The sequence below is a fragment of the Megascapheus bottae genome, chromosome 3 (assembly GCF_031878675.1).
Source record: "Megascapheus bottae isolate mThoBot1 chromosome 3, mThoBot2.hap1, whole genome shotgun sequence".
Taxonomy (NCBI): Eukaryota; Metazoa; Chordata; class Mammalia; order Rodentia; family Geomyidae; genus Megascapheus; species Megascapheus bottae.
In genome coordinates this window covers 79,018,200-79,040,210 of record NC_143511.1, presented here as the reverse complement: position 1 = coordinate 79,040,210, position 22,011 = coordinate 79,018,200, and the positions used below count along the sequence as shown (strand labels likewise).

The window sequence follows — 22,011 nt, the reverse complement described above, 5'->3', positions numbered from 1 at the left end:
TATACTAATACTAATATAAGGGCAGGGGGGTTATCTAATTGTTGTGTGTTTAGTTTTATGAAGCAGAAATGCCTTCAATGCAGTATACAGTGTGTGTTGTTCTGAGCTCTCTGGTTACTAATTATAATCATCTTTTGATATCAATAAATAGAGCTCTACAACATTATTTTTAATAGCTGAAAAATTATTCCTTTCTCTGTAAGTACTGTAATTTATTCAGATTTATATTAAGCAAATCAGGTTTATTTCTTCCTACTATTAAGCATGCTGAAGTGAGTGTGCATCTTCTTATGCTTGAATTATTATATACTAGTATGACATATTATTGGTGGGGGGAAATGCTATAGACCTGCTGGGGCCAAGACTTGGGAGTGTTCAACACAGTAGGTGCTCAGGCATGCTGCTGGGCCAGGCCAGTTTTCAGTTCCACCAGCAGACTTTAGACTCTACTCTTCCTTGCATCTTATCCAATTTGCCAATCTTATTTTTATTCAAGTATCTGTACTCGAGAAGTTGAGAGTCTATTTTTTTCCTTTTCTTGTGAGTACTGGAACTTGAACTCAGGACCCAAGTGCTGTCTCTTAGTTTTTTCACTCAAGACTAGTGCTCTGCCACTTGAACCACACTTTCACTTTCAGCATCTTGATGCTGTACTGGCGATAAGAGTCTCATGGACTTTCCTGCTTGGGTTGGCGTCAAAGTGCCGTCCTTAGATCTCAGCCTCCTGAATAGGATGACAGGCGTGAGCCACCAGCTCCTGGCGGAAGCTGACTATCTTTTGATATGATGATGTAGTTCTTCTTAGGTAATTTAATATTTCTTTGTCTTATTTCCTTTTTCTTTTTTCTAAATTTTTTTTCTGTTTAGATTGATGAAATGAAGTCAGAGATCACCAGACTACACAGAAAGTTGTTTGAACAAGAAAAGAAGCTGCAGAACAGTATGAAGCTTTTACAGCAGAGCAAGCACCAGGAAAAAGTCATCTTTGATCAGTGTAAGTGAGTGACTGAGGTAGCCGCCGCCATGTCTGACCACTTCCTGCCTTGAGCGCTGCCAGCCCCGCCGTCCTGACGTGCTCTCTTTGCAGCCCAGGTTGTTCGTGATCATTTCTTTTCCTACTTCACCGTTTCTCATGGCACAGATTAGTCTTTTTTTGTTGTTGTTGTTTCACTCCCAGTTTACAAGTGCTTTTGTAGAGTGGAGGCAGGCATGTGACTTGTTCCTCACAGGTGCTCTGAGCTGGGAGCAGGGCGACATCTCTCTGCCCTGGGAGGTGAGCCTCCTGGAGAAAGTGACCTTGAGCCAGATCTGAAAAGAGGAGTAGGTGTTGTCAGTTGGCACAGCCAGAGGCAGTCAAGGCCACCAGCTGTGGGGATAGAGGCAAGAAATAAGGTTTTGTAGGTGATAAACTAGAAATGTTTGTGTGGATGAAGCACAACTGCTTGCTACACAGTAACAGAGAAAGCCAGGGGACAGGGATCATGCTGTGAAAGGAATAATCTGGCAACAGCCTGCAGTAAAGATTCTTTATGGAAGTCCAACCTGGCTTCAGGCAAGGACAGGCCCTGAGAATGGCAGTCCAGAGGAGGGTATGGGGTGAGGAGTCCTTATCCAGTTAGTGCAGAGCCTCAAGGTTGGAGAGATTCAGCAGCTTTCTTAAGGTCCGTTCTGGCTCTGATCTGGGCGCTTCTGAGACTAGTTGGGACATAGTGTGTCTCCTGACCCTCAGCACCCAGTGCGTTCAGAGGAATGGCTCTTCCAGGGCCTCCACAGCTCAGCCTGTCTTCCCCCCGTGCTGCATGTGTGGCCAACTAGTGATGTAGGCGCTTTCTCACTGGGGCACCAGCTAAAGCTCTTCCTAGAGCCTAGCATTTCAGGGCATGGATGATTGCAAAATAGATATTCTAGTCACTCCTGGGAATCTTCTGAATATGGACAGGGGACCAGCTGAGTGGTGGATATTGTGGGGTTCTGGACCAGGGCTTCATGTCTTTCACAGCAAAGAACATTGGGGAGACGGTACTAGCTGTGGGTGTGCATAGAGCACATGGGCCAGTCTCTTGGGGTAGCAGGGGCTGGGGAGATGGGTGATGCTGTCCACAGCATGAATGGGGAAGAGCAGAGCTCTGCCCTGGTGCTACCTCCTTGCAGCCCAGCCCCTAACTGCTCTGGGGTATATGCAGGTGACCCTGCCTTCCCCAAAGGGATTTCAGAAGCCAGCAGAATTAGGTTCAGATGGGTTCTGCTACTGTGGCAGATAAGAAAGAGCCATGCCACATTGCAGTCAGATGTGCCAAGTTCAGATGTCCCCTCCTGTGTGATCTGCACTGAGTGACTTACATGTTGTGCTTGGGGTCCCTCATCTCCCATCAGAGAAAGGCATTCCAAAGGAACTCAGGCCTGAGTTCTAGTCATGACTTCATACAAAGCTCTTCTGTCTTCCCATGGGTAGGATGGGGATGATCATGCTAGAGAGAGGCAGAGCAGATGCTCACAGATGCAGTTGGCCAAGTCTAGGGTGGAATATTCCAGATGGAGGTGATATCATGCACAGTGAGAGATTCATGGCTTCTCAGCCTTTTTCCTTCTGGCCTCATCTCCTAACGAGTGGGATCCCCAGGAATTTTACAAGTTCGCTGCTACCTCCCAGGTTCTGACACGATGGTGTAACCGTTAGTATGGCGGGCCCTCCCTTTCTCCCACACAGTAATGAGAACGAGCAAGGGAGGAAGGCAGACACCTCTGCCTGGTTCGGGCTGAATGCTCCCACGTCTACAGAGGCAAGTTGGGGACAGGTGTCCAGTTGAGACCTTCCCTGCCATTCACTAGTCATGGGATCTGCAACCCTCTGCTTTGCAGTAGTCCTGTCTCGGGGCTGAGTCACAGTTGACACCTCCCAGGTCAGGCAGCCAGCTTCCTTGCCAGCTTTGTGCTGAGGTTGGGGAGCTCCCTCCCTTGTGGGCCCTGGCATGAACCATGTCTCTGCGTTCAAGTAGCCTCAGTTGAGATGCAGACTTTACAGCTCTGTCCCTTGGTCTTCTCACCATAGTGGGCATTACTGTGTTTTTAGAGTAAAAGCCACTTCAAAACTTGGGCCAGGCATCTCTTAGCTCTTCTGGTGAGTTTTATTCACAAGGTACATCCAAGTACTCTTTCAAGATTATTTTTAACCTCCATTCCTGGCACGTGGTGAATCTTGAGAAAGTGATGGTCTCTTTCCCTAGGAAAATACACACGTAGGCATGCGCATGCATGTATACACACACACACACACACGCGCACACACACACACACACACACACACACACACACACACACACACACACACACACACACACACATAATGTACATCATTTGCAGTATAAAGAGCCATCCTTAGGATGTCTGTAGTTTCAGTAGCCTAATATGGGCCATCTCCAAAATACGTTTTGATAAGCCACAAAGCCCATGCAGTCTGTCTACTCCCTTGATGTGGTAGGTTGCATATAGTGTTCCTTATATCCAGATGGACATTTTTGTGAATGAGATATTTTCCTTGTCCACCACAGATGACCTCTTCTGAATAAGATACTTGGGAGTGGCTACATGTTGAAATGTGTCTGTTTCAGTCACGCCCTGAGGCCTGGATCTGGAGGGCTTACCTATTTTACTCAGGAGCAGTGGTGACCTGACCTTACCAGATCCTATTTAGAACAGATTTCCAATCAGACTCTGAAATCCATTCAGTAGTTGCTGTTAGTGTTTATGCTGTATAAGGAAAGACTGAGAGAGGAAGCAGCCTTCACCACTTTCCCAGAGTTCTCCACTGTAACTCTGTCCAGGATGCAGCATCCTCTGATCTTACCCATCAGCCCCTCCTGTCCAGGCAGAACTCTGTTTGCTCAGGGGAACAATCTTGGGCTATTGTGCCCACTGAAATGCAGTTGAGGGGGACAAAAATGCCTAGGATTTTTTCCTCTAGTCCTTTGGGGGGGTTGCTTGAAGAAGTGCTGTGTAAAATCCTGGCTTCACAAAAATCCCTAGACCCTTGACCCCGTGGGCCTCCATACATGGCTTTGTCTCCCCGTTGCTTCTCAGAAGGACCAGAACATGCAAGAATACCATGTGCTGGTAGGCTGAGGACTCTTCTCTTCCTGTGCTGTTGTCCTCCCCAACCCACAGGGTGAGCTCAGGACGCCTGGCAGCCTCAAGGCCATGCTTGCCTTGGTTGCAACTGGTACAAGGCATAATGGCATGTCCTCTGATCTATGCTTCCACGAGGCTGTGACCTGGTGAAGACATGAAGAGATGTTGGTGGCCTACTCTTTCCAGTGGGTTTCCGGGCCCTGTCTTCTCTGGCCTGGGTGTTGTGGGGATGTCCACAAGCCACAACTGCTCTGGCTTGGGGCCTGCTGCCCCTTAGCCCCTGCTTTCACCCTGCCTTCTAACCACTCCTGGTTTTCCTTTCTCTTCAGTGGCTGTCACCCATCAAGTCCTTCGGAAGGCCAGAGGAAACCTGGAGGTAAGGCCACTAATCTATTTGGCGGAAAGCCATAGTGAGGAGGGTGACTCAGGACAGAACCAGCTTCTTTTGAAACCTGAAATTGAAGTGGAACCACAGGGTTGTGATTTTTCTGCCAGCAGAGCATGAAAAGTTCTGTTTTTTCATGTCTGTCGTCAGAGCCTGCTCTGCTTAAGTCTGTGTGCAGTTTTTCCATCAGTGAGAAACAGAGCAAACAGCGACTGCCACATAGTAGGCATTTGTTAAGTCTTTCTGGGATGTATGAATACTGTATGATCTTTGTCGTTTTGTTCTGTAAATATTTACTGATCAAACAGTATGTCTTTGAAAGCAGTTTCAAAATACCTTTTTGCCTTTAACTCTGTCAGGGATCTTGCTTCAAAAACCCTCTGTTGACCTAAAATTCTCATTTTTTTCCCCTCCTTGTCCTAGCTCAGGCCCGGAGGTGCACATCCAGGAATGTCCAGTCCCAGCAGATCAGGCTCCTGAGGAGAACTTTCAGCCAATAAAGCTTATGCCTGAGATCATGCTGCCTCTCTTCCAACTGTGGCCCCCGGTGCACAGCAAGAGGGGGCAGTTGGCCAGAGGAAATTTGTTGTTCCCTCTATTGTGTCTAGAAATTAGCTTACGGTTATTTATTGTCTGTGCGGTCAGGTTCTTGTCAGGGAGGCACTGGAAAGGCCCTGGGCTCCGTTTGGGTGTGGGGCCGGGTCCTGAGGATGAGCATGTGTATGTTGGTGGGCCTCCTGTCCATACTTTCTGGTCTGCTTTTCCAGCCTCATCGCCCTGTGTCCATTGTTACGTGCCACCAAGCCAGCACTAGCTGGACACGTGGGCCTTATTCTGGGAGCCCTGACTCAGTCTCCCTCTCTACTCCAACCCCTGCACCATGCCTGGTCCTTGAGTGTCTATTAGGATGGCCCTTTGTCTTTACCTCCTACGTTACCTGTGCTGCCATTTTGTTCTGGGGATGCTACCTCATCCCCTCTCGGCTTTGACCTCCAAGAGGTCCTTGTCTCTCCTCCCTCTTCACCTGTGTCATAAGCCCCTCATCTCCATTTCTTTTGCATCCAGTTTCCTCACATCCACACCCCTCCCTCTGCCCCGCCACGGTGCTGAGGCCAACCAGGTGGTCTCCATCATGCCACACACTGGATATTTCCAGCCACCCTCAGGTCTAGGCAGGTTACAAGACCTCTCTTGCTCTTCTCTCCTTTCACCTCCCAGCGCTCCAGCTGGTTCTAGGCCAGTTGGGATGGCTCAGTTCCTGTGTCCTCCTCATTCCTCCTCGCATCCTCTAGGCTGCCTCTCCAAAGTGTGCCTCCCATCTTTACTTTTTCCAGCTATGTGACATCGGTTCTCCAGATGGGAGCCCAACAACCCCTGGTACTGGGTGATGTCCCTTGCCTCTGGTCATAAAATCACCTTCACACACATTTCCCCTGCTCTCCTGGAGGTCATCTTGTGTCCATACTGAGTAGCTGGTGCCTGGCCCACACCGGTGCAGTGGATGGGCCAAGCACACAGGCCAGACCTGGGGGGAGGCTGTGGCAGGGAAGCTCCTGCCTTCACATTGCCAAGAGAGCCCAGTGACTCCACTGCTCAGTCCAGTGTGATTCGCGGGCACCCCCCACTAAATCACTGGAGTCCCCCAGAGTCCAGTGGGGATTGCGGTGGTGGTCAGGACCACCTGTCTTCACGGGGAGCCAAGGGTATTAGCGTAAGAAGATGTCTTCCCTACACTGGTCCAAGGTTGCACAGGCATGGTTGTAGGGGGGATGTGAACACACAGCTGGGTAGAGGGAACTGAGACCCAGGCCAGGAATCTAGGGGCTAGCCTATTCCTAGACCCCTCTCCTTCATCCTCACCCATTAAGTGATAGGCTGGACAGGTGGTCAGCACAGACCCTGCTGTACTACACGCTGGTCCCGTGGACCCACACTGAGTTTTCACAGTTGTCCTGTCTGGTGGCGCTCCATTCTGGGAAAGTCACCTGTTTCCTTTCTGTGCAGAAGTTGGGTGCGCCTCTTGCCATGCTTCTGCCCTCGGCTTCCACTCTCATGAAGTGGGAGCTGCACTTCAGCCCAGCCCTGACAACAGAATTGTTAGGAGCTTGGGAATTTGGGAGTAGGTATGCAGTATGATTTGCCAAAACCCTGTCACCCTTTTTCAGTGTCTAAGACTGATCCTGGGCAGAGTTTTGAATTACTGTGTGCAGCTCCTGTGTCTCACGGATGTGTGGATGCAGGGGTGCTTGGAGAGAGGGGGGTCAGTGCTGATCCTGAGCTGGAGGCTGGACCTGGGTGAGACGTCCCTTTGGTGAAGGTGGTAAGTCACCTTGCCTGGCATGCAGCCCATGGGGGCTGAACTAGGTGGTTGGTGAGGGGTAGAGGGTGAGGTAGGGGTGGGGGAAGAACCTCTGGAACCTGGCCTGCCTGGCACCCCACTCAGGGGGCCTCGGGGGAAGGTCTGGAGCAGGGCCTCTGGGCGCCCACTTTTCAAGAGCATGGTGACCCAGAATAAATTCATCTTTATTCCCCAGCTTAAAATAGCCCTCTCTTGGGCTTCAGGAACTCCCTCCTCTTCTGGGAAGTGGAGGAACAGCCTGGTTTGTTTGGGCTGGATTGAAGCCAATAACAAACTCTACAAATAAGGACAATTTGGACCTTGGGAAAGAAAAAAAAAAGCTCCATTGTCTCTGGTGAGTTAATTTTTACCAGTAGCTGCATTCAGGAGGCTCTGAAGCAGTAATCAGAAAATGTGTCAATTTCCCTGTTGGTGAAATTAATCATGACGTATAGCTGAGCAGCACACCTGAGAAGAACAGCTGCAGGGGCTAAATATATACAGAGAGGAGTGGAGAGGCCCAGGGCCTGGCTCAGTCTGCCGAGTGGACCCCTGATGGTAGGTAGGGGCAAAGCCCACTCGCCTAACTTGAGGCCAACACACTCACCTGGATGGCCATGCCCCCTTACCCCTTCATCTGCACCCCTGTCTTCTTCACAGATGAGAAAAAGGAGTGCCAGAGCCTGTGCTCTGAATTATCCTGCCTTCCAGATCATTCTGTGCCCCCATCCCATTCTGACTTTTGTAAAAACCATGGCCTTTACTTGTGTTGCCAACCTTTCTCTTGTCAGATATAATTTCCCTGCATGGCCTAAGCCAGGTCCCTGATTCCCACAATCCAGGTCTTTAGCACAGCAGTCCTGAGAATTGCAAATGGCCTATAGATGGAGAAAGAGTGATCTTGTTAATAAGTTCTCAGCATTGTAGAAACTGAGAAACCCGCCTGGGGGTGCCTGGCCCAGCCAAATTGCCTCTTCAATCTTGGCCATATTTTACATCTAACTCAGAAATTCAATTACCAAAATTACTCATCCCATCCCATAAAAAGCCCAGGCTCTGCCCAGGGCCAGGTGTGCCTCCTCCCCAGGTATGGGGCCTATCGGACTGGGCTCCTGGGCACCCACTGGGTGGCTGTGGGCAGATCCAGAGGCCTGGAGTCTTACCTTGGTCCTTGGCCTTCTCCATTAGGTTCAAGTCTTAATTTCCTCAATTGAAAAAGAGACTAGTAAAACTGCCATGGCCAGCACGGAGGCCCAGATGCTTGCCAGATCCGGTGGCTCACATCGTGGATGGCTCTGCCTCCTGCCAGCTACCATGCTGGAGACTTCTTCATTCCTCGGTCTTCACTCTCCACCTCCCATCAGCTCTCAGGGCTGCCACATTCAGGTGACCGCCAGCTCTTGCGGCACTGTAACAGTTTTCTCTGCAGCCATTCTTCCCACCCTCAAGAGCCTACAGAGCAAGGCAGATGGCCCTTGGGCCCTTAATCAGTATATCGGGTTCCTCCCATCACACCTCTGTTGTGCCTCCCATCACACCTCTGTTGTGCCTCCCTAGAGCTCTGTACGCTTCAGCTCTTCTCTTCACCTCTATCCCCAAGGCTCCCTGGTTCCAGCAGGCAGAGTCCACATCAACCCTGTCCTTGATGTCTGTCTCACCAGACCCAAAGAACCACTGTGGTCCCAGAGCCTTTTGCAGCCCTCAGGCTATTACCACATCATTGAAGAGGAAACTATACAAGGGCTTAATTACATGTTTGTGATGTAAAAAGATCCTCTGTTTCAGGGCCACTTTCCTTTTCCAAACAAGAGCAACATGTGGTCCTGGCTCACTGGTGGGGATAGACAATGGGGATGGCTGGCATAGGGACACATGAGGACACAGCCGCCCTGGTCTCCAAAATGACAGTAGGAATAGGAGAAGGCTGGGTCTGTAACAGCACCTTAGGACGGAGAGCTGCTGGCTGGATCCCAAGTAGAATGTATTAGAGGCTTTAGATGCTCAGCATGCAGAAGTGCACAAGATATTCATCTTTATCAAAGGACTTTTTGCTGTATGGTGAGTGGCAAAGGCTGCCTGGGTGTGGATGAAACAGGTGAGAGGAAGCAGCTGGGGGAGGCCTATGAACTGAATCTTCCTCCTGGCTGGGGCTTAGAATCTAGGTAGTGAAGCTGAAAAGATATGGTTGCCAATGTGTGGCAGATGGCTTCATCCCAGAGCCAAGGAAGGAGGCTGGGTAGGTGTGTGTTTGGGCAAAGGGTTGGGCCAGGGGCTGCCCAGCGTCCCAGGCCAGAGTGTGTTAGAGCTGGGGCTGAGGGGAGGGGCAGCAGGACATGGAGGACATGAGCCTGTGTGCCTGTGTCCATGGGAGGACATGTGCCCTGGGAGTGGGTCTAAGCTTCTGGTGTCAGATGCAGGCCCTGGTGTGGCTTATTCGTGGGGACAGGACAGTATGGCAGTGACCAAGGCCCATTGCCAGCATGGTGTGGGTTGGGGTTGGAAGAGGTAGCCATGCAGAGGCATGGAACTCACACATGAGGGTGGCACATGGAGAGCTTGGGATTTGTGTTGTTAGGGGAGTCATTGGACAGCTAGTGGTGATCGTGTCGAGAGGTGAGGAAGAAATCCCAGGAAACGGACAGAACAAATTGTGGAATGATGGTCTTGCATCATCTCCAAGGTAGGGGAATCTAGAATCCCTAGGCTGTGAAGACCCAGAATCCAGCTCTTTCTGCTTTGGCTACAAGAAGGCAGGCAGTTCAGTTCACACACACACACACACACACACACACACACACACAGAGAGAGAGAGAGAGAGAGAGAGAGAGAGAGAGAGAGAGAGAGAGAGAGAGAGAGAGCGAGAGAGAGAGAGAGAGAGAGAGAGAGAGAGAGAGAGAGCGCAACCTGAAGGGGCTCCTTTTCTAGATCCTACCTTTGGGCCTTGCCCTAGGGTGACCCAGTGCCCAACTGCAAGTAGCTTCTCTGATAGGAGACAGATGGTGGGCCTGCAGTTTCTGCCCCTCTGCTTCCTAGCTTCTTAAGGACACCTCCCTTGGTCCTCTGATTTCACTAGGGGCTCCCTGTTCTCTTCACTTCTCCCTCTTCACTCCTCAGATTAGCAGCTTCCTTTGGCTTTCTCTCTCGGTCCCCCCAAACCTTGCCTGCAAGCCAGGCTGGTGTGACACTGGCCCAGGGGGTCTCCCTGCCTCCTGCCCCTAGCCAGTGTACAGCCTGGCCTTTATCTCCCTATCGATCTGGGCCAATCTTGGTAGTAGTCTCTGTTCCATCCTTGTCATCTTCCTCATAAGTCCAGATGTCACCTCCTGCAGCTGTGAGTTTTGCACATCTATCTCCCAGATACTTGGCCTGACTGAAAAGTTCACTCAGGTATTATCATGAGCAGGTGAAGTAATCAATAGGCAGGTAATATGATGCAACACAGTTTATTGATTTAACATAGTTTAGCAGAGTTAATGCAGTTACTACATTCTAGTCCTAACTTGCCTTGTTCCTGTCCTGCCTCCAGCACACCCGCTGGGCTCACCTCTCTGACATCTCTTAGTCCTAAAGTTGAACAGGGCCTGCCCATCAGTTGTTGGATACAACTCCCAGTCCTGCCACTGTCCTTGTCAACCCTCTTGGGCAAGGAGCAGCTCCTGCAGGCCAAAGATCCTCGAATCATAGTCTCAGTTAAGGCCAGCAGAAGTGTTATCCTTCATTCTGGGTCCTTATATTAGTTGCTGCTCTCTGGCCCAAACTCCTTCTTTCTTGGTTTGGATTGGTTAGGACCCAGAAAAGTCTCTTTCTGATTGGTGGTACCCACGGGTGTGCTGGTGTCTTGCTCTGTCTCTCTCTCTCGCTTATGGCCAGATGTCTGGACTCTTAGCCATTTATAATTACTTTATCTCCTGTGCCTGGGTGCTGGCCATTCCATCATTACTGCTATACACCCTAGTGGTTTTCTCTCCTATGGCCTCCTGCCCTTAGATACAAGTTGGCATTGACAATATATTAGCTGCATTTCATTCCATTGTTTTTCATCCTAACCATATTATATTAGTATTTTCATATCTATTCATGTAGTATTTTCATATCATATTCTTTATTCTAGTATTTTACATCATATTCGTTATTATTTTCACATCATATTCATTATGTTAGTATTTTTACATCATTACCCCCTGTTCTACCTTCACATCTTTATGCTCATAACAGGTATCAAATCTAGGTTTCTGTTCCTTAAATCTGTTACCCTTATCTAAAATGGGTATGACTCACTGTCACCTTATAGTAAGAGACAGAATTGGTTTTCATTTTATTGCAAACAGCTAAGTTCACAGGCCAAAGAAGGAATCTTAAAATGCCAGTGGTACATTGGCTGAAGTATGAGGGCCAGACAGGAGAAGTAGATGGATGATCTTTCTTTGTCCAGGATCTGACTCATGGTTCTGGGGGCCCTGTGTTGGTCTCCTGGGTCTTGCTTTGGATGGCTATGGACTGTAGTATGTTGTTGGTGCCCTTATCTCAGTTCATTGAACTCATTTTTTATTCATCAGATAATATGTACATCCCAGTTACCCTATACCATCACATTTCATCCTGTAAAGTGTCTTTAGGAACTTTTACTAGATGATATCCCTCAGAGATGTCCATATGCTAATCCCCGGACTTTGAATATGGTATTTTATTTGGCAAAAGAGAACTTACACAACTTATTAAAGTAACAGACCTTGAGAAGGAGTTTCCTGGATTAGTCAGGTAGGCCCACTCTAACCACAGCTAACTATTCCGGGAGGCTGAGATCTGAGGGTTGTGATTGGAAACTAGCTTGGGCAGGAAAGTCCATGAGATGCTTATCTCCAGTTAACCTCTCAAAATCTAGAATTGGTGCTGTTGCTCAAGAGGTAAGATCACAAAGAGGCTCAGTGATAGCACCCAGGCCTGGAGTTCAAGCCCCACAACTGACAAACAAAAACCAGGAGGTCTAAGCTGGGTGCCTGGGGCTCATGCCCAACTACTCAGGAAACAGGTCTGAGGATCATGATTTGATGCCAGCCTGGGCAAGACAATCCTTGAGACTCTTATCTCCAGTGAACCAGCAGAAAAATGGAAGTGGTGCTGTGGCTCAAAGTAGAGCCCTAGCCTTGAGCAACAAAGCTCAGGGACAGCACCTAGGTCCTGAGTTCAGGCCCCATGACCAGGAATGCAGGTGGCATTGGAAAAGCAGGAAAGGACTAGAAACATCCTTCTGAGAGCCCAGAAAAGTGCCTACTCCTTGACTTTAACACAGTAAGATCCATCCTAGACTTCCTGTGGAACTGCTAAGACAGAGAACCATATGTATTAAGTCCCTAAGTTTGTGCATGTATAGTATGCCATCAATACAAATGGATATATTGTCTTCATCTCTCTTCCCCCCTCCTCCCTCTCCCACTCCCACACTCTATCAACATAGAAGTACATATATACATACATTCATTCATTCATACATACATACATATGATCACATGACTTGGAGATAGTATGTGATATGTTTGTGGTAGTATAAATAACTTTGGTGCCTGGACAGTTGAAGAGCTAGCATTGTAGTGAATTTCTTTCCCCTGCAAACGGTGTAGCTATCACAGAGGAGATTTCTGATTAGATGGGCAGGACCCAGGAAAAAGACTTCCCCTCCCCTACCCCCACCCCAAGACCTCCGAGATGGCAGTTGGGAGCCACTGGCCTGGGAGTGGGGACCTTTGGAAACTGTCACCAACCTCCTGTCTTCCCCTTAGCACAATATTATATATGGCTACAGGACTCCATTATTGCAGAACGCTTGTATGTAATGTATTGAAGGAATTACTGAAATGTGTAATTACAGTGTGCATTGTAATATAAAACAAGTCTATTATATTCATTTGATGGAACCATGCTCCATAATGTCTGTTCTAATAGAAAAGATTCTGCCATTAGAATATTATATTGTGTGGTGATAATTGTCCGTCATCAGACGCCATCTCCCATCTTAACCAGTTGGTTCTCATGTTTTCTTATCGTGTTTCTGCTTCCTTGAGCTGGGAACACTGAACTTTCCAGATGGGAAGGCACTTTGGGGATCATTCCACCCAGCCCTTCATTAGACAGGTGGGGAAAACTGAGCCCCAAAGGATGAGAGCATCTGACCCAGAACTGTCCAGGCCCTCAGTTCCCGAGTCCCAGACATTGTCCAGCCCACTGATCTCCAAAGAGCTTTTTTTTTTTTTTTTTGTGGGTCATGGGGCTTGAACTCTGGGCCTGGGCACTGTCCCAGAGCTCTTCAGCTCAAGGCAACCGTCCTACCCTTGAGCCACAGCCCCGCTTCCCATTTTCTAGAGGTTAATTGGAGATAAGAGTCTCAGGTTTTTGTAATGCCGGAGCTGGCTTTGAACTGTGATCCTCAGATCTCAGCCTCTTGAGTAGCTAGGATTACAGGCATGAGTCACTGCGCCAGGCTCCAAACAGCTTTGAGAATTGGAACCCACTGTTCACAAAGTACCTCCAGGCAGACCGAGGGCTCAGGTGTGGGGAACCAAGATGAGCTTCCAGTGTCCTGACTGGTAGAAGCCCTCCAGGCTTCTGTTCAGAGAACACTGGGGTTCCCAGGAACATCCCTTCTTCATCCAGAAAGGGAAAGGGAGGCTTTGAGTTGGGTGGGTGCTGGCTAGGATCTGACCCCTGGGTTGTGGGAAACAGCTGGGATCTGCTCCTGTCACCTCCTGACTACACAGAGCCCAAGGGGCTGGGCTGGGACAGGCCTTGTCTCCGCCTTCCAGGCCTCTTCCACCAGCCAGGTTATGAGCTCTTGTCAGCACAGGCTTGGGGTTCCTTGGACAGTGCCTGAGTTCTTACTGTTCCTCGCATGGTAGGTTTAACCCTCTTATCATGTTGCCCCCTAAAGCAGGGAACTGGCAGTGGGGTTGGGGAAGTTAGGTTTCACAGCTGCCTGCTAATGCTTGCTGAACTGCTGAATGGAGGGGTGTGGAATGTTAGACTGGCTGAGCTAGAACCCCTGAACTGGTGATGTTTTTGTGTGCTATTCAGAGGCAGCCTTTGGTTCCTGTTTTACACTAACCATCATCAAAGGATTCTGGGGGTGGGGGGGCTGGATGGGGGATGCATCCTTCTTTGTGCATGTGAAAAAAAAATCTTTCATCTCAAAGCCATCACATCTGTATAGCCACTGTGGAGGAGTAAAGGAGGAATTAAGGCAGAAGCCAGGCAGGGGGGAGGTGAAGAAAAAGGTCATCTTTTGAAATGACAAAGAAGTACTGCTTTCTCAGTCAGGCAGGCTAGCTTCCATGGCATCAACTGGGCTGTGAATTTTAATTCCAAGCTTTGCAGCTGCTAATGTGCTTGTTGCTTGGAGAATAGACACTAATTGACAACAACTAAATAAATAACGTGTAACATGAAAGCAAACACAAGCTTTAAAGGAAGGGAGAAAAAAATGCAAAAAAAAAAAAAAAAAAGGATGAAATTTCAAACATAGGGGGTTGAACAGTGTTTTCCGCACTCCATTAAAATGACATCAAAAGGCTTTTCAAAATATTTGTTTGCTGGTGAAGATACAGTTTGGAATCATCGGAGCTTCTGTTCCCACGTCACAGAGGCTCGTGAGAAGAGCAGAGCATGTTTCTCAGTAGGGACTGGTGAACTGCGGGTGTCCCTTCCTGGGTGATAGGGTAGTCTACACAGAACACGGATACTGAGCTGGTGCACTGCTGCGCTAGTTATCATAGTCAAGTTAGGGAAGTAGCCTAGATGATGAGTGGATCAAGAAAATATGATACATATATGTGTATACACACATATATACACATACATACATACATACATGCATGCATGCATGCATATATATTCACACAGTGGAGTTTTACTCATCTAAGAATATTATGTCATTTTTTGAAAGTAGCACCATGGCTTAAAGTAGGTAGAGTGCTAGCTTTGGGTAAAAAGAGCTCAAGGACAGTGGCCAGGTCATTTATGGGGAATGAACGGGCCTAGATAAAAGTGAAGCAACTTGGCTTCAGAGAGACAAAAAAGATGCCTGTCTTCCTCTCATCTGCGGAAGTGAGATCTAAATTATAAACACATATGAAAACATAGAGTCCTGTGCAGATACACACAGACTGAACGATGGTACAGAGGGTTCTAAAGGTGTTAACTCCTCTGAACAACGAACAGACAGTTAAACAAAAGAATACTGGGGGGTTAAAACTTGTTTTTTCTGGGGAGGCAGTCAAGGGGAAAGGGGACAGATGAATAGAGAGAGGAAGGGTGAGCAAATACAGACCTTATGTTCAATATACATATGTAAAAATGGAACTACAGAGTTTGAGGGTGTAGATGGGATTGGAAGGATAGGTGAGAACTATACGAGAGTGACACTCATCAAGATGCACTATTATGACCTCACTTGTTGGGAAGTGGGATTGCTGGGTTTAACTGGTGCCATCTTGTCTTCATGGTGGAGGATGGTGATGTCCTGCCTTCCAGGTGAGGGGTGTGTCTGAATTCCTAGATGTGGGGTGAGGACTTGGATGATAGGTTGCTATACCTGCCAGTCCTATGCCTTGAACTTGGGAGAAGCTTGAGTGACCCTGCTCCCTGCCCCGACATTGTTTAGGCACAGGCCAGCTCGGATGCCCTCACACCAAGCCTCATGTCTGTGTCTCTTGTCTTGTGTCCCCTGGCTCTCCTCTGGTCATGATGGCGTCCCACCTTAGCTCTCTATTGGAGTTGCTCTGGTTTGTTAGTGCTTTTCTTCCCCGCTCCCTCAGGTTTCTAACAAAGTTAAGTATATCAGAGGGGCTGAAAATCTTTGAGGCAGGAGTCCACCTGCAGACAGCTTTCTAATAAAGACTCCCAATTCAACCTCGCAAAATGTGGCTTCTCTATTTTCTTGTGATTGGATTCATAACAGAGATTTACCTTATAACTATTGAACTGAAACTCCTTTGTACAGCTGCTTAAACAATAATCATAATAGTAAAAGATACAGTGGAAATTGAATAGCTAGATTTGGACACAGGCAACTACAGATGCAGTTAGTTAAGACAGGGTCACATTGGAGTAGGTGAGTTCCATCTGATACCCAGTAAGAAGAAGAAGAGACCATCACCACCGTGAGGGAGGCACAGAAGAGGCATAGAAAGGCCTTACCTGGAATCCCACATGAAAATTGGTCCTGGTAGGACCTTGGCTTTGGAATTCTCGCCTGAAGAATTGAGAGAACTAGTTTCTGTTCTCTGAAGTCATCCAGTTTGCAGTGTTCTGTTGAAGATCCCAGCCTCATGTTCGTGTTCCACAGTCTGCCAGCCTGGGGTGGACACGAGGCCCACATCCCAGCCGGAGACATTGCCTCGAATGTCCCTGACTTAATCTAGCCAATTACACTCAGATCACATACAGCCATGAAATGTCATTTGTGTTTGCCAGTTTTAATCATTCATGTGCTTTACACTAAAAGTCTCTTCCAAAATTCAGATCCATTTATCCAACCAACATTTCTGGAGCTTCTGAACCAAGTATGTGGACCCTCTAGTATCACATCCCCCTTTCCTACACACCCAGTTCTGTTTAGCTGTGTCTTCATTAGGTTTTCTCTTTCTGGACTACAAACTCCACAAGGCCAGAACCTTCTGCTCACTTAGAATGGTAAATAGAATCCATTAGGTCCTCCCTGCTGGTGGATAGATGCCTCATGGCTTATACTAGTCCCAGGACTGGCACTGGGGAGATGGATGTATGGCCCTTATGTAGCTCATGGTGTCACAGAGAACCAACATGAGCTGGCAACTCCGGTTCTGGCTCGACATGCATCGATACAGGCTGACAACACACCAGAGACAAGAATGCACAGGTGGCTCTTTCCGGGTGCTTGGGCAGAAGGGCCGTAAGAGGAAGTGTGACCTGCAAGGAGCGGACATGGGATAGGAAGAAGTTGGGGACAAGGAGAAGACACCAGGTGGGATCTTGTTCCCCCACTGCTGGGTACCAGTTGAGTAGGGAGGCTGAGTGGAGAGCACTGAACCCCACCCGCACTGCTCAGCCTAGCATCCCTGGGCACAGCCACCTGAACCTGCTTTCTGCCAGCCCTACAAGCCCAGGACAGTGAGTGGCAGAGCCCACCATGGCGATTTGATGACTGGAAGGAAGAGGGTGGAGCAACCTGGGGGAAAACTGGAGTCGGGGGCTCCCCACCCCCTCCTCCTCCCACCTCAGCTCTTAGAGACCAATTCCCCACTTTCACTCTCTCCTATGAGGATGGGGCAGGGTGGGGGGAGACCTACAGCTGCGGCCGCTTCCAGGCTGGCTTCCTTCTCAGCTTTGTAACTGAGGAGGAAAACGTGCTTCCTCTGCAGCTGTTGTGGGAAAACTCCAGAAAGACACAGGGACTGGAGCCTTATCACAAGCTCTCCCTGGGTGGCCTGCAAATCTGCCCCAACTGGGACTGAAAACAGCCCCCACCCCCCATAGGATAGCTGGCTAGAGGGAGCTCAGAAGAACAGGGTGGAGTGCATGGGTATAATCCAATTAGAGTCCACTGAGGCCTGTTCTTTAGCACCTGGGTCTAGTTTAAAGTCCTCAAGGTCACAATTTATTGACTAGCCAGCCCATCTAGGGAGCAGAGCGAAGGGGAAGGCAGTCAGATTCATTGTCAGAGCCTGGGTTCACATCTTCCTTTCCAGCATGTCCTGGGAGGGTCCTCCTGGAGCCTCCGTTTTCCCATCTGTAAAATGGGGCTAGCAGGCTTTGCTTCCACAGAGTCTGTGGAGGTGAGTGAGCTGGTAAGTGTGAATGGCTTTTCTTAAGGGCTGTGATTTGGGGTCCACCCCCTGCATGTCCCCCCTCCACTACCCTGGTGGATGCTAGGACAGAGGGAGCAGCAGTCCTCTGCAATGGCAGATAGATGTCTGGGTGGGCTCATTTCCACAGTACTGAGAGGGGCACAGCGTCTCTGAGACCTGCAAGCCTGTCCCCCAGCTCTGGCAGAGTGAGAACCAACATGACAAATTGGCATCAAGGTGGGCATGGGCATAAAACGAAATTGCTTATCAGAGAAATAATACTAAAAGTAAAATAAATCAGGCTTCACATTGACATGGTAATTTTTAAAAATTAATTAAGAATAAAAAGGAGATGCATCTCAAAGGAAGGGATGAGTCTAATTTCGACAGACAGTAATTAATTCCTCTGTTCAGGGATTCGTTAATGAGCCTGAAGTACAAATTGCTCCTTTGTAGACACTGCAATCCCCTGGGAATCCTTCCAGGGCATTGCTGAACTCTGAGGGCCCATGATGGGGAAGCTGCTTCTGGAGAACAGAGTTTGGGACCCCAAAGACTGGCTCTTAGATGTACCACTCTGGGGTGTGTGTGTGTGTGTGTGTGTGTGTGTGTGTGTGTGTATACTGGGATTTGAACCTAGGGTTTGGCTGCTACTCATGAGCTTTTTTTTGCTCCATGCTGGTGCTCTACCACCTGATCCACAGCTCCACATCTGGCATTTCACTCATTAATTGGAAATAAGTGTCTCATAGACTTGTCCACCTGGGTTGACTTCAAACCTGATCCTCAGATCTCAGCCTCTCATGCAGCTAGGATTACAGGTGTGACCCATAGATGCCTGGCTCCTTCTGGCTTTTAAAGTACGTGTTTGGGGATCCCTCCACCACTCGTACCTGGGCCTTTGGAATTTCACTGTCACCTAAGGTCTGCGTCTGGTGGGATGCTGAGTGCTTGGAAGGAAATGGGTAGTCTTGGCTTTTGCTGGGCTCACTGTTGGATGGAGGAGGCAGCCCCTCCTTACAGTGAGCTCCATGCTGTGTTGAGGTTGAGGAGTTAGAAAGAGTAGATGCACGGAGGATGTTAACTCTCAGAAGAGTTTCTGAAGAATACTGGCCATTGTCCAAGAAAGAATGGAAATGACTGTCAGCCTCTGGGCCCTGCTTGCAAGTGAGGTGTCTAGCTCACAACAGGCTCTGGGTAGCATTGGAACAGGGAGTTCTAGAAGTTTTGAACATCAGCTTAGATTTTATCCTAAGGCCACTGGAGTCAGCTCAGGAGTGTGGCTTGCATTTTCAGAACAGTGTCTGAAACCTGTCTATGACAATTCATCTTTGTACTTTGAGTACTTACCTTCCGGGGTGCCTTTTCTCCTGTCTTATTACTTCCATTCTTTTTGTTTTTCAATTATTTTTAAACTAAAAATAGTTTCACGTAAAACATTAAAAATTGTACATATTAATAAAGTACTCTGTAGTATTTCAGTTACATGCATACATTACATAATATTTAAATCAGGTTAAACATGTTTATCTCAAGTATCTATTGCTTCTTCAAGGGGGAATATTTTCTTTTAGCTTTTTTTTTTTTGCCAGGCGGGGGCCTGAACTCAGGGCCTGGGCACTGACTTGGAGCTTTCTCAAGGCTAATGCTCTACCATTTGATCCACAGCATCACTTCTAACTTTTTTTTTCTATGTATGTGGTAACAAGGAATTGAACCCAGGTCTTCATGCATGCTAGGCAAACACTCTACCACTAGACCACACTCCCAGCCCCTTCTAGCTTTTAAAATGTGTGGTACAAGCCAGAGATTAGTGGGTGGCTCATGCCTGCCACCCTAGCAATGTGGGAGGCTGAGAACAGGAGGATTGTGGTTGGAGGACAGCCTGGGCAGAACAAACAATAGTTGGGTGCAGTGGCGTGCATCTGTCATCCTAAGCTCTGTGACTGTAGGAGATTGGGGGAATCCTAGTTCCAGGCCAGCCCAGGAGGAAAATTCCACAGGACGCCATTTCAATGGAAAGAAGCTGAGCACGAGGGTGGATACCTGGCATCCCAGCTATGATGGGAAGGCTAGAAGAGAGGGATTGCCCCTAGGTGGGAAGTAAGACTCTATTTTAAAAGTAACCAGTGTAAGAAAAATGGCTGGAGGCATGGCTCAGTGATAGTGTACCTGTCAAGCAAGGTTCAGGCTCTGCGTTCCAACTTCATACTGCCAAAAAAAGTAGAGGGGGGAGAGGGAGAAGAAGAGGGAGAGACAGAGAGGGAGGGAGGGAGGGAGAGAGGGAGAGAGGGAGAGAGGGAAAGGAAGAAGGAAAGAAAGAAAGCAAAAAGAAAGCAAGTAAGGAAAGAATGGATGAAAGAAAGAAGGAAGAAAGAAAGGAAGGAAGGAAAGACGGCAAGATGTGCAGAACAATTGCCATCTACATGGCCTTATGTGTGACAGCACACCCAGTGGTGATTTACTCCCATTGATCCGCCTTTCCCCTCACTCCCCTCCCACCTGCAATACATGCCTTCTTAAAAAAATAAAACTCTGGAAACAGTCCTAAATTATCAGAAAAAACTGCAGGAATGGAACCTTCCACTCTTGATTCGCTGGGGAGGAGAGCTCCCTCAGCAGAGGAGTTAGTCCCTTTTGAGTGTCTTTCTCAACAGCACTGGCTAAGCTGCCAGTCCCAGAGAAGGTTCTGATTGGCTAGACTGGGTCAGGTGACCATCCACGTGGTCACCACACAAATGATTATCAGCAGAGGAGGTCTGCTGTTCCATCAGAACAGATGTTCACCAACAATGGAAGTTTTAAGCATAGCGTTTGATTCTTTGGCTTGCTGCCTTTAGATGGTCTTGTAGCCAGCTCCTTGTTAATAAAGTTGAGGAACTGAGCATTTTATTGCTTTCTCCCTCCCTCCCTCCCTCCCTCCTTCCCTCCCTCCCTCCCTCCCTCCTTCCCTCCCTCCTGTCGCTTACTGACCTTCATAGATATATTCTTCTTAGTTCTACTGACTGCCTTTATCCATTCTTTTATTGTTTTCTTCAAGTAGTTGTACAAAGGGATTTCAGTTTAACAGATCCTTTGTACATTTTAATAACATACAGTCTCTATTTCTTGATTAATTCCTTTTAGCTTAGTATTGATCTCTGCTATGAAAAAGCAAGAAAGAAGAAGTGTACTTACATTTTCTTCTGTGTCTCTTGCTATGCCCACTTCTTGTTAAATAATTATTCTTACATAGTCAAGGCTCATAACACTTAGATTCAGTCTGTTATCATAATGATCTTTCGTGATTCCTCCATAGGTTAGTTCTAAAATGTTAAACCTAATAAAAATACCATTTATATACTTTAGATTATGGAAATTATTTCTCACAGAAGCAAAGAAAAGTTTGAGATCTTCAGGGAAGAGAGTGGAGTCCTGTGTCATGAAAACCCATTGCCTAAAGGGACAGGATTCTTAACATCCCAGATGGTTTGCACTTGCCATGATTCTGACTTATTTTTAGATGCTGTTGTTTCCCGAATCTACTATCTTAATGATTTTGCTTTGTTTTGTTTGTACTGGGTTTGAACTGAGTTCAAACTTATGCTTACTAGGCAAGCACTCTACTGCTTAAGCTATGTCTCCAGACCTTTTTGCTGTGGTCATTTTTAGATAGGGTCTTACTTTTTCCTTGGCTCTGTCTGGACTGAGCTCTTTCTATTGAAGCTTTCTGCTATAGCTTGGATGATGAGCGCACACCGCTGTATCCATTTTCTTCTGTTGAGATGAAGTCTTAAGGACTTTCCTGCCTGGCCTGGCCAGGAACTGTGTTTCTCCCAATTTCAGCTTCATGTGTTGCTGGGATGTCAGGAGTGAGCCAGTGTACTCAGATGATGGTTGAGATGGGTGTATCTCATGAATGTGTTGCCTGTGCTGAGCTAGAACTATGATTCTCCTCACTTCTTACTCCTAATAGCCGTGATTAGAGGAGTAAGACACTGGCAACCGTTTAATAATTTTTGTATTTTGTGGTTCTGGGAATTCAACCCAGGGCCTCACATACGCTAGGCAAGTTTTATACCACTGAGTTTGTTTTTGAGATAGGGTCTTATTATAACCCCTCCAAAAAACTGGAGGGGTTGAACTCGTGGATTTGTTGGGTTCCTCCCTCTGCATAGCTGAGATTACAAGTGTGAACCACCATGCCCGGCTGTTTTAGTGTTATTGAAGTGCACAGTTCAGTAGCATTAAGTTCACACAAATTCTCCTCTCTCTAGTTCTAGAATTTTTGCATTTACCTTAAAGTACATCACTCTTCTAGTCCCACCCTCTGGCAACTTCTTATTGGCTTTCTGTTTCTGTGAATTTGC

The 22,011-nt window shown here is 47.8% G+C and overlaps 1 protein-coding gene across 10 annotated transcripts in view; it reads left to right on the top strand.

The window, feature by feature from the left end:
- The window catches only part of Cdk5rap2 (CDK5 regulatory subunit associated protein 2), a 177,919-nt gene extending 172,893 nt beyond the window's left edge, over positions 1-5,026 (top strand). For 6 of the 10 annotated variants that reach the window (XM_090330524.1, XM_090330523.1, XM_090330522.1 and 3 more), the window contains 3 exons: positions 868-994; positions 4,455-4,501; positions 4,939-5,026. In XM_090330524.1, coding sequence (XP_090186650.1) covers positions 868-994; positions 4,455-4,501; positions 4,939-5,010 — 246 coding nt within the window. In that variant the 3' untranslated portion in view covers positions 5,011-5,026. Of the gene's footprint in view, positions 1-867; positions 995-4,454; positions 4,502-4,933 lie in introns of all 10 variants that reach the window. The other 4 variants (XM_090330528.1, XM_090330527.1, XM_090330526.1 and 1 more) reach the window with 1 other exon arrangement.
- The last annotated feature ends 16,985 nt before the right edge of the window (positions 5,027-22,011 follow it).